Genomic DNA, 12282 nt, shown 5'->3' with positions numbered 1-12282 from the left:
AGGCTCTGTCTCAAAAAAAAAAAAAAAAAAATGAAGGCGGCACCTGTGGCTCAAGGAGTAGAGTGCTAGCCCCATATACCTGGGTGGCAGGTTTGAAACTAGCCCCAGCCAAAACTGCAAAAAAAAAATTTTTTAATGAGCTAGGTGTGGTGGTGCACACCTGTAGTCCCAGCTACTCAGTAGGCTGAAGCAGAAGGATTACTTGAGCCCAGAAGTATAAGACTGTAATGAGCTATGATCATAACCACTGCATTCTAGCTTTGGTAACAAAAGCAACACCATGACTCCAAAAAAAAAAAAAATGGTGGGCATGGTAGCTCATGCTTCTACAATCCTAGCACTCTGGGAAGATTGGAGAAGCAATCTTCCGCTTGGGAGGCCAAGGTGGGAGGATCCCTTGAACTCAGAAGTTTGAGACGAGCTTGAAGAAGAGTGAGACCCCATCTCTACTAAAAATACAAAAATTACCCAGGTGTTCTGGTGGGTGCCTATAGTCCCAAATAGTGAAAAGGCTGAGGCAGAAGGCTCACTTGAACCCAGAGTTTGATGTTTCTGTGAGCTCGGCTGAAGCAGAGATTCTGTCTTAAAAAAAAAAAAATACAGGCACAGTGGCTTACGCCAGTAATCCTAGCACTCTGGGAGGCCTTGGTGAGTGGATTGCCTGAGCTCAAGAGTTTGAGACCAGCCTGAATAAAAGTGAGACCCCCATCTCTAAAAATAGCCAGGCATTGTGGCAGGTACCTATAGTCTAAGCTACTTGGGAGGCTGAAGCCAAAGGATAACTTCAACCCAAGAGTTTGAGGTTGCTGTGAGCTATGAGGCCACAGCAGTCTACTAAGGGTGACACAGTGAGACTCTGTCTCAAAAAAAAAAAAAAAAAAGTCCAAAAGGACTTCACTCACATGTCTGGTAGTTAGCGCTGGTTATCAGCTTGGATGCCTTCTTTAGTGGGTTAGATTGTCTTGCCTTACATAACAATCTGAGGACAAAAGTGGAAACTCAGGTCTCCCAAGGCTTAAGTTTCAGAACTTATAATCATTTCTGACACATATTGGTCAAAGCAAGGCACAAAGCCAACCCAGCTTCAAGGGGGTGAGGAAGTAGACTCAACCCCTAGATTGAGGGAGCTTCAAAGTCACACTTTTAAAAAGGGACATGCATACTGCCAGAGGAAGAATTTGAGCAGGATCATTTCTGAGCTGTACCACCCACTCTAGGAAATTACTAGGTTATGAGAGGATAATCCCATATTACAGAGGGAAACAATCAATAGATAACTCTATCCTCATCCTGTAGTTTCTAAGGTTCTTATTCAGGGTAGATCCATGCACCCTTAAAATTTTTGAATGCAGGACAGCACCTGTGGCTCAAGGAGTAGGGTGCCAGCCCCATATGCTGGAGGTGGCAGGTTCAAACCCAGCCCTGGCCAAAAACTGCAAAAAAAATTTTTTTTGAATGCAAAATTATATGAGTATATACATTTTTCTAAAGAGATCTATACTCCTAATTCTATATGAAATCAGCACATTGTACCCCACAAATGCATTAATGAATATATGATCTATGTGTTTATGATTTAATAAAAAATAAATAAAAAGAAATCCATAAAGCCCCCCCCCAAAAAAGATTAAAAATCACTGCAATCTAATTAATGATGGCAATCCTTGGTTTATGATGTGTAGTAAGCACATACAGGGTGGCCATAAAGTTTGTGTGAAGTTGCCACCCTGTATATGATTATGATGGCTTACAATATGGAATACCCAGCAATGTCTTACACAGTTATTATAAATTCACTCTGATTTTTCTTTAAGCTAAGAAAGACTTTTAGGAAAAGGAACTCAGCAATGTTGCAGAATCAAGCAGTAATGTTGTATCTGAATCTCAAAAAGGCTAGAATCAATTTTTGGAACTTTGCAGTACATGGTCTGGCAAAAAATAATGAAGACCAAGTCACCTTTTTGTTTATTAAACTTCTTTTTTTTTTTTTTTTGAGACAGAGCCTCTAGCTATCCCCCTGGGTAGAGTGCTATGGCATCACAGCTCACAGCAATCTCCAACTCCTGGGCTCAAGCAAGTCTCCTGCCTCAGCCTCCCAAGTAGCTGGGACCACAGGCACCCACCACAACGCCTGGCTATTTTTTGGTTGCAGCCGTCACTGTTGTTTTGGCGGGCCCGGGCTGGATTCGAACCTGCCACCTTAGGTGTATGTGGCTGGCGCCTTAGCCACTTGAGCCACAGGCGCTGGAGCCAAGCTTCTGATCTTGATTCCTAACAGACCATGACTAGACTTGAAGAAGGTGAATGATATTTGAAAAGACATGGGATTGTGTTATTTTCAGATAATTGGGTCTTTCTGCAGGTGGAACAACACTAATAGTTCTGTTTTCTGGACAGGCTTGAAAAGGAGAAAGCAGAAATTGAACGCATGAGAAACCTGACTGAGGAAGAGAGGCGAGCTGAACTTCGGGCAAATGGCAAAGTCATTACCAACAAAGCTGTTAAGGGCAAATACAAGTTCTTACAGAAATATTACCACCGGGGTGCCTTCTTCATGGTAAGAAGTGAAAAGGGAGTGAGAAGCACCTGTGGCTCAAGTGGCTAAGGCGCCAGCCACATACACCTGAGCTGGCAGGTTCGAATCCAGCCTAGGCCCACCAAACAACAATGACAGCTGCAACCAAAAAAATAGCTGGGCATTGTGGCAGGAGCCTGTAGTCCCAGTTACTTGGGAGGCAGAGGCAGGAGAATCGCTTGAGCCCAGGAGTTGGAGGTTGCTGTGAGCTGTGATGCGACAATAGCACTCTACCCAGGGGGACAGCTTGAGGCTTTGTCTCAAAAAAAAAGAGAGAGAGAGAATTGGGCAGTAGGTATAACTCAGAGTTCTTTGCCTCCAGGAATAAAGAGGCAATGTCCTGGAATGTTATTTCCACTTACCAGTGGTCAACTTTCTCATTTGCTTTTTGCCCCTGAAGAATATAAACCCAGAGAAAAGCAGGTACAACTGGATTATAGAAGTAGTAGTAACCATTCTCTATTTTGCTCCAGTGATCAAAAAGAAGAAATGATGTAATAGAAAAATTGAGGAAATGAAATAGAGAAATAGTGACCCACGTATATACTGAACTAATTAGGTTCCAAAAATCAGTTAGATGTCATGTTATTTCATTAGCTGACAGAGTTTTGGTTACATGAAAGCTAAGCTTTGTAAATAGTCATATTAATTCATATTTGGGTGGCAGAAGTATGGTTCACTTTATTCTGAGCTGACTGTAACTAAGCCTACCTAGCCAAAGGAATGTTAATTATCTAACCATTATGCGAAACGCTATTGTCTTTTTTCTTCATGTAAAAAAGGTCAGAAATAGCAATGTTAAAGGCAGTGCCTAGGGCTCAGTGGGTAGGGCGCCAGCCCCATATAATGAGGGTGGCAGGTTCGAGCCTGGCCAGACGGCAACAAAAAAAATAGCCAGGCATTGTGGTGGGCACCTGTAGTCCCAGCTACTCAGGAGGCTGAGGCAAGAGAATCACTTAAGCCCAGGAGTTGGAAGTTGCTGTAAGCTGTGAAAAAATAGCAGAGTTAAACTTCTATGGTTTATTATTTCATAATGTTGTAAGAGTTTGTATCAGAAACTAGACTAGCTTTTCAAGTGCTGTATATCAAACCCTAAATATCCCTACTGCAGCTTAAATTCCTGCCCTACACTACAGATGCTAGTAAAATTTTTTCATTTTTAAAATTTTAAAATTGTAAAACTTCATTGGTTTCTTTACTGCCCTCCAAAATTAGTTTTAGTCTGTCTGATCAGCCGGAAACATTTGCTTATTATGTAGTTTTCCAGCAAATGTTGATTTTTAGCATCACTGGAGATGATGAATTACTTACTTTTCATACTGCTTCGAAGTCATAAAGTATCTTTGCTTAAAGTAATCTGCAGTTTTAATAATCAAACTCCTTAGAGAAAGCAGTGCATTGGTGGCTAATATACAGGAAAGTTTATGTGAAAGTCAGTCTTTTGGTGAACATACTCAAATAATGACTCTTCTTTCTGGACAAAGAGAATGAAATTGAAATGGTTTATGAGATTAAATAAGGGACTTTAGGGTCCAAGGAAAAAAAGTAGATATGGCAAAAATGGTCTCTTTAAATTGTGCTTGTCTATAGCTAAAGGGAAAAGAATACTCCAAAACTGTTTGGTTAAAGGACTCAGTTCCTTAATGAAGGCTTTCTTACCCAAGATAGTGCTGTTTTTAATTCCTTCAGCATGTGTGTTTATAATTTGTATCATGGCATTGTAATCTTACCAACATTGATTTGAAACTATTCTCTACAGTTACTTCTTATTTCATTGAGTAAATAACCTTTTGTATATTTGTTTAAAGGTCACTGTTTAGCACTGCTAGAGGATATATATTTGCCCTCAGAACACTTACAATATACAAGTATAGATAAGGCAAATACACAGTATCTCCTAAGGAGAGAAAGTACCTTGGGCATTCTAAAGAAGGAGCTGTTGTATTTGGTAGAAGATGAAAAGGAATTAATATCAGGGCAGCGCCTGTGGCTCAAAGGAGTAGGGCGCTGACCCCATATACCAGAGGTGGCAAGTTTAAACCCGGCCCCAGCCAAAAACTTCAAAAGCAAAAAAAAGGAAGTAATATCTAAGATGTACAGACTTCATTTAGACATTCCAGGTGAAGAGACCAGCAGGAAGGGAGGCAGGAAGTATAAGTTGTAATAGAAATAGCAAGGAGAGCTAAAAAGATTAAGGCTATATAATATTTGGCCTTGACTCCTACACAGAAGAGTTGTGTTTAATATTAGAGAACCATTGAAGTTTTTTGAGCAAAGCAAAGATTATAATGAGAGTTGTGTTTTAGAAACATTAATGCAGTAGCAGTGTGTAAGACTGAATGCAGAAAAAACTAATACCCTAGATGATGAAGGCCTATAAAATGTGGCAACTCATTGTACACAGGTTACTCATATTCTGAATCTGAGAAATTGAGAGTTATTAGTCATACTAACAATAAAATTGAACCAAGAGGAGGCTAGTTTGAAAAGGTTAAGGAAATGATTTACACTTTAGATGTGAATTTGAAGTACCAATAAAATATCTAAGATATATAAAAGGCAGTAAAAACAATTCAGGACTGGAGATTTGAGAGGCCTGTGCAGAGTTGAAGTCATAGGAGTAAATGAACCACACTGAGTGCAAAGCAAATTAAGCTAACCTTAAAGAAATAGCTATACTTAGGAAGAAGAAAGACAGTATGATAAAGGAAAAGGAATATCATCTCCTCAACTAGATGTAACCACTTGAAAAGGCTTAAAACCTTCTTTGTAACCTTTGTTGTAGAACTTAAAAAATTTGTGCAGTTTGAATATATGGGAAATAAAGCCATAAGACTAATAAGATTCTTTTCTATAGGATGAAGATGAAGAAGTATACAAGAGAGATTTCAGTGCCCCCACCTTGGAGGATCATTTCAACAAAACTATTCTTCCTAAAGTCATGCAGGTATGGGGAACCATAATTAACATGAGAGAAAGTATTCTGAGGGCTAAGGCATGGTGTGTTTGGTGGTATAACTCATCATCTGCCCTTCCCTCAGGTCAAGAACTTTGGACGCTCTGGTCGTACCAAATACACTCACCTTGTGGATCAAGACACCACCTCCTTTGACTCGGCATGGGGACAAGAGAGTGCCCAGAACACAAAGTTCTTTAAACAAAAAGCAGCTGGGGTACGAGATGTATTTGAGCGACCATCTGCCAAGAAGCGGAAAACTACCTAGGGACCAACTATTCTTCCAACTCTGGAACACAAGGGGAAGTCTCAACATTTGTTCCTTGATTTGCTTTTGCCATTATTTAGGCCCCTGTATCCAGCCTGTTGGACCTACTGCCATGTTTATGATACTGGGTAGCCGTCTTTGAAAGTGCTTTGTGGTTTGGACTCATGCTGAGAAACCCACAGAAAAGCACTATCCAGGTAGGATTAGAGGCTTCCCACTTAAAACTATTTCTGAGAAATCTTAGGTTTTATCATTGGTATGGCCTCCCATATTTACTTGGGACTATTCTGAGTTTTTTCTAGCCACTTAGCTTATATTACAAATATGGGCATGTAAATGAGTGGACTTCTACCTTAGGGTCAGAAGTTAACATACCGGGAAATCTAAAACTCATTGAAACCTGTTTTGCATTTTTGGTTAAGTCAATTTTTCTAGGTAAACATCCTTTTTGATCCATTTATGTGCGTGATTAAAAATAAAAGAATCACACACCAAGAAAATTGTTAGCTTTATACTAAAAATGTCCAGGCTGACAAGCATTAACTAGCTGTTAAGTACAGCAGGAAATTGTTAGGCAGAGGGCATTTCACATTTTGATCATCCCCTTTGATCTCAGAAACAGATGCTAGACAGGCTTTAAATAGCACCCAGAGATGTTTGCTTGTCCTTGCTCTCCAAACTGTACATATACACAGAACAAAAGCTGGTGCATAAACCAGGGCATCTGTCTTATTCAATCCAAGTACCTACTATTAGCTTCTTGCCCAGTTCATGTATCAGGAAGGGTACCAGTGATCTCTGAGTAGCAATGCAGTGACGCCATACTGGAGTTAAATATATTGCTCCATTTAATATTTACTATACATGTAACCATGCACATGGCAAAGCATTCAGTGATTCCAGGGGTTATAAAGAAGATTTAACCAGTGGGAAGACTGCTTTCTCAAATGCATAAAAAAATGAGAAGACGGGGGTGGTGCCTGTGGCTCAGTGGGTGGGCGCTGGCCCCATATACCGAGGGTAGCCAGTTTGAACACAGCCCTGGCCAAAAAGCAACCAAAAAAAATAGCCAGGTGTTGTGGCAGGCACCTGTAGTCCCAGCTACTCTGGAGACTGAGGCAAGAGAATCACCTAAGCCCAGGAGTTGGAGGTTGCTGTGAGCTGTGACAGCATGGCACTCTACCAAGGGCAATAAAGTAAAGCTCTGTCTCTAAAAAAATGAGAAGACCAAGGTATTTTCATATTCTCTAAATGTCCCACTAAAGGAATCAAACTGTTTAGTGTCCAAGCATAAAAATTTGTGTGCAAGGGGCACCGGCCCCATATGCCAGAGGTGACAGGTCCAAACCCAGCCCCAGCCAAAAAAAAAATTTTTTTTGAGTGCAAATAATTACCATCAGGTAATAAACACACAGACATTAAGTACAAGTCACTGCTGTATAATCTAAGAATTATCCTAGAGTCAAAATGAGAATAATGGCTGCCACTCTGAAGCAAATACTAAGCCAAGCTTTTGCATCCACTAGTTGAGGAAACAAGTTCAGCAGATGTGACCTGGCCAAAGCTGATTATTAAAAGTAAAACTACTTTCTGTCTAGAATAGGAAATGAAATGTAGAATGTGTTAAGGTTCAGAATTCAAATACAAATCAACATGTTTCACAGGTCAGATCTATATCTGGCTACTCTGCCCCTCAAGTTTAAAAATAAGACCTCTGATATCTTCTATTCTTACCATGCTTTCATCACATGTACCTAAACTCTACTTCAAAGTGACATATGACTGAATTGGTCATAGCTCCTAGGCAGGTGCTGGCTTTTCAGATGTTCATAAGATATCCTGAAGACACATGCCATCAAGTAAAGTAACTTTGTACTGAGTCTTTCCATGTACCTTGAATAATGGTAAGTGAGAGCTAGTCAGATGAATAAGACAGGCCTGCCACCTAGCATCTGCATCTGAATATGATACACTGATTCTTCATATGGATGCACTCTGCAGGAAGGGGGTCACTTAAACTCAGTTATTCTCCAACATAGAAATTCCCCACAATGAAACAATATACACTGCATTTGACCCAGAATGACAAAACTGCAAAAGACAAAATCTTTATTGCAATAAGTTAATCCAGTAAGTATATCTGAGAAAGCACACATCAGTTGGTTAGGGCAATAAGAGCCTCTACCACATTGCCCATGTGTTCCCGCAAGCTCCTTTCTGCTGCTGCTCGAGAGATCTCCATCTCTGTCATCTGCAGAAAAAGAGCAATCATGTTTCCTAGTTCTCTCAGACATCCATGTGTCAAACATACTGACTATTGTTTCCGGAAATAAACAGAACCTCCCCTGCCCATACACTAGTTAAGCACTAGTACTCACTATCAGCTCCAGATCTTCCTTCTTGATAGTGACTTTTGCCAGTTCCTTCTCCCTGCAAACATACGTTAGTCCTCATTTTCAGCCAACACATTAAACTCCCAAGAAGTATCTTTCCCGGCTATCCCTTGCAAATCTTTTTTCTGAGAGCCTCTCTCTGTTACACTAGGTAGAGTGCTTTGGCCTCACAGCTCACAGCAACTTCAAACTCTGGCTCAAATGATACTCATGCCTCAGCCTCCCAAATACGTGGGACTACAGGTGCCGACCATAATGCCCAGCTAGTTTTTCTAAAGACCACATTCTTGTTCTTGCTCACACTGGTCTGGAACTCCTGAGCTCAAACAATCCACCCACCTCCAACTCCCAGAGTACTAGAATTATAGGTATAAGCCACCATGCCTGGCCACAAACGAATCTTTAATAAACACTACTGAGTGAAAATACAAAATGAGTCCCACCTCCACCCTCGGGGAGTCTCAGCAACAGGGAGCAAGTGCTGCCAGGAGGCCTGCCTTCCCCTGACAAGAATAGAGTTGTAAGGCTCGGCGCCTATAGCTCAAACGGCTAAGGCGCCGGCCACGTACACCTAAGGTGGCGGGTTCGAATCCCCAGCCCGGACCCACCAAACAACAATGACGGCTGCAACCAAAAAATAGCCAGGCGTTGTGGTGGGACGCCTGTGGTCCCAGCTACTTGGGAGGCAGAGGCAGGAGACTCGCTTGAGCCCAGAAGTTGGAGGTTGCTGTGAGCTGTAATGCCACGGCACTCTACCCAGGGGGACAGCTTGAGGCTCTGTCTCAAAAAAAAAAAGAATAGAGTTGTAAAACCTAAGTGCGCAGGAATTGGTCAGAGCTGAATGCCACAAAGGCTTAAAAATGGCTTTTATTTTTGTCTGATGGCGGGGTGAAGAGAAACTTAAAGCTGTCTGTGAGCTGAAGACTTACCGCTCCTGTTTGGCTTTCTGTTCCCGGGACCGTCTGTCCCCAATGACGGACATGGCCTATGGGTAAGACAGGTCTAATTACTACTCTGATATCCACAACTCCCAGTGATCTAAAAAACCAATAACAAGCGGCTCACGTATGTAAGCACGATGATGACTGTAATCAGGAAGCAAGAACTATGTTTAACTCAATTCTGTGCACTGAGGTCCGCTTAAAACCTAATTTCCATCAGCCTCTTAAGCAAGCGGCAGGCTCGGGTGACCGCTGTTTCCCGTGACTATACCCTCTACTCTATTGCCTCCTCCTGCCATGGGGATCCTGATTGGAACCCTGTCTTGGAGATCTAGCTTCCAGCTACAGCCTCAGAGCCCCGTCTGTTCTCAGCCTGCCAGGCACCCTCCCGGCCAACCTCACCGTTTCCAGATTGGAACTCTGGATCTCCTTCTCCTCCGCATAGTCGGTGACCCGCTCCAGGTCCGCCGCACCACTGTCATGCTTCCGAGGCTTCTCGGGGGGCCGCTCCGGGCCGCTGGTCTCAGTCTCCAACTCCAGCTCCACATCGCCCTCGGTCGCCATGCCAATTCCACCCGCCGCGCCAGCACCACCTCGTGACGACTTCCGGCAATTGGCCCACAACTTCCGCCCGCGGAGGAGGCGGGGCCAGCCTTGAACCACACCTTCCTTGTGTTCCGGTTCTAGAAGCTTCAGCTGGGAAGGCATTGCCTATCAGACTCTTTTCGGGCTTGTGCGGTGTATTTTTGCAGGGCCTTCACCCACACTTAACTTGTCGCACAACCACATCGCCTCCTCCTCACATAGTAACAACCCCCAACCAAATACCGCCCTGCCAAGAATTCTGTTCAACCGGGATGAATGACGTCTAATCCTAAACCAATTAAGAACGCTTACCTAGATATGCAAACTGCCCCCTAATCTGTAGAAAACAGCCTGAGGTCCTGAGGAGAAAACACCTACGCCGACAATTGCATTTACCACAACCTGAAGACCCCAGAAGATCCCTATGCTCCCACTGTCCCCTAGACTGGGTGCGCAACCCCAGCAAAGGGTAAAAGCAACGGGCTAAGAACAAAAGATGCTGCTTTCTCATCTACCTTCCACCTTGTGGACCTGAGCTAATCCCTGGGACAAAAATGGTGGATGCAAAGGCCGTCACAGGCCCCAGCACCTCCCTGGACCTGGCACAGCAGCACAGCGGGATGAGCAGTAATATAGTGAGACCCCCATTCTATCAGGTGAGTGCGTGCTGCGGCAGAAAGACTTGAAAGGAACTTTAAGCAAGGGCTACCTGAAAAGTCGGAAGAATAAGGTGGCCAAAGCTGAAAAGGAGAAACGGCAGAAGCCAATAAAGATAATGGGCCTTCTTTTCTCCATTAATGTCCTCTGGTTCTTTGCCTCAGTAACTGGTGAATCTCTCATGTTCCCAGCCTCAGATGTTTAGGTCTAGGTAGGGAAAGGTCAAATAGCGCAATAAAAGCCCTCCTACTTGTCAGCGGGCGACAATCCTAAGTAGTCTGTGAACCTACCTGAAATGGAACCAGACATTCTGACAATTCCTGAGTAAAAAAGAAAACAGGAAGGGTAAATTCTGGAATTTGACCTCATAGGTTAGCCTCACACGTAACGCGTAACCTCCACTTGCTGCCTTGCATGTGCTCTACCCGCAGGTATCTTGCTGTGGGCCTGTTCCTTGTACCAGTTGCTGCCACTCTAGGTGGCCCTCTCTCACAGAATCTACTTGTAGCCGCCTAGTCTACATCTTCCTCCACGTGGGAGCCTCAGCAGTCTGCTGCCTCCTGCTGTCAAGGACAGTAGTGGAAAGAGTCTGGGGCAAAGCACGTGGGGTAAGTGGGAAGGAGTTGGGTCGCAAGGCAGTTAAAGATAAAAGGAGACCCTAAGATAAAGATTTGGGTTGAGGGCAGGAGACAAATGAGTGGACATACCAGTGAGAAGGTAACCTCCCTGTGCATTATGATTCGCCCCGCCTTTTCTCACACACTCCTTCTAGATCCAGATGCCCTCAGGGCTGTGTGTCCACCTGTTTGGCCACTCTGCCTGTCCAGTGCTAAGTGGCTCTGGAGCCGTATACCGAGTATGTGCAGGAACTGCCACCTTTCACCTGTTGCAAGCTGTGCTGCTAGTCCACCTTCACTCTCCCAGCAGCCCACGGGCACAGCTGCACAATAGGTTTGTATGTATTCTTGGGTAGGGAGGGGGCCAAGGAGGGAATTAGACACCAGCTGAGTAAAGGAAATTCCGGGACGAACCAATAACACTGTAAAAAGAAAACAGGTTTGGGGCTGGGTATGGTGGTTGACACCTGTAATCCTAACACTTTTGACAGTCTGAGGCAGGTGGATTGCTTGAGCTCAAGGCGTTCAAGACCAGCCTGAGCAAGAGCAAGACCCCATCTCTACTACTGGACACCTGTAGTCCCAGCTACTCAGGAAGCTGAGGCAAAAGGATTGCTCAAGCCCAAGTTTGAGGTTGCTGTGAGTTATGATGATACAGCACTCTATCCAGGGAAACAGTGAGACTGTCTTAAATAAAAAATTGTTTAAAGAAATAAAACCATTTTTTTGTTTGTTTGTAGTTTTGGCCAGGGCCAGGCTTGAACCCACAACCCCTGGTATATAGGACCAGTGCCCTACTCCTTGAGCCACAGGCGCTGCCCAGAAATAAAACTGTTTTAAATCTGTTTCTAGGCTGGGCACCTGTGGCTCAAGCGGTAAGGTGCCAGCCACATAAACCTGAGCTGGCAGGTTCAAATCCAGCCCGGAGCCCGCCAAACAACAATGACGGCTGCAACCAAAAAGTAGCCAGGCATTGTGGTGGGCGACTATAGTCCCAGCTACTTGGGAAGCGGAGGCAAGATAATTGCTTGAGCCCAGGAGTTGGAAGTTGCTGTGAGCTGTGATGCCAAGGCACTCTACCCAGGCCAACACCTTGAGGCTTTGTCTCAAAAAAAAAAAAAGGCTCAAGTGGCTAAAGCGCCAGCCACATACACCTAAGGTGGCGGGTTCGAATCTAGCCCGGGCCTACCAAACAACAATGATGGCTGCACCAAAAAAATAGCCGGGCGTTGTGGTGGGCGCCCTGTGGTCTCAGCCACTTGGGAGGCAGAGGCAGGAGACTCGCTTGAG

General features: G+C 43.9%; 3 protein-coding genes across 3 annotated transcripts in view; 2 read left to right on the top strand and 1 right to left on the bottom strand.

Moving 5' to 3' along the window:
- Positions 1-6335, top strand: part of MFAP1 (microfibril associated protein 1) — a 23462-nt gene extending 17127 nt beyond the window's left edge. Inside the window, exons 7-9 of the mRNA XM_003791778.2 lie at positions 2398-2557; positions 5433-5522; positions 5617-6335. Of these exons, the coding sequence (XP_003791826.1) occupies positions 2398-2557; positions 5433-5522; positions 5617-5799 (433 nt within the window). The 3' untranslated portion in view covers positions 5800-6335. The remainder of the gene's footprint in view (positions 1-2397; positions 2558-5432; positions 5523-5616) is intronic.
- A 1547-nt stretch (positions 6336-7882) lies between these two features.
- Positions 7883-9917, bottom strand: HYPK (huntingtin interacting protein K). Its single transcript, XM_003791776.3, has 4 exons — positions 9536-9917; positions 9122-9177; positions 8178-8229; positions 7883-8050 (listed from the first exon to the last, which is right to left on the bottom strand). The coding sequence occupies exons 1-4, from the start codon at positions 9839-9841 to the stop codon at positions 7955-7957; spliced, it is 510 nt and encodes a 169-aa protein (XP_003791824.2). The 5' UTR covers positions 9842-9917; the 3' UTR covers positions 7883-7954.
- Positions 9918-10033: 116 nt separating this feature from the next.
- Positions 10034-12282, top strand: part of SERINC4 (serine incorporator 4) — a 6996-nt gene continuing 4747 nt past the window's right edge. The window contains 3 exon segments of the mRNA XM_023514241.1: positions 10034-10374; positions 10807-10983; positions 11148-11326. Of these exon segments, the coding sequence (XP_023370009.1) occupies positions 10273-10374; positions 10807-10983; positions 11148-11326 (458 nt within the window). The 5' untranslated portion in view covers positions 10034-10272.

Source organism: Otolemur garnettii, unplaced genomic scaffold, assembly GCF_000181295.1.
Source record: "Otolemur garnettii isolate 467f Iridium unplaced genomic scaffold, OtoGar3 scaffold00050, whole genome shotgun sequence".
Classification (NCBI taxonomy): domain Eukaryota; kingdom Metazoa; phylum Chordata; class Mammalia; order Primates; family Galagidae; genus Otolemur; species Otolemur garnettii.
The sequence above is the reverse complement of the archived record's forward strand: the minus strand, read 5'-3'. Positions and strand labels throughout refer to the sequence as shown.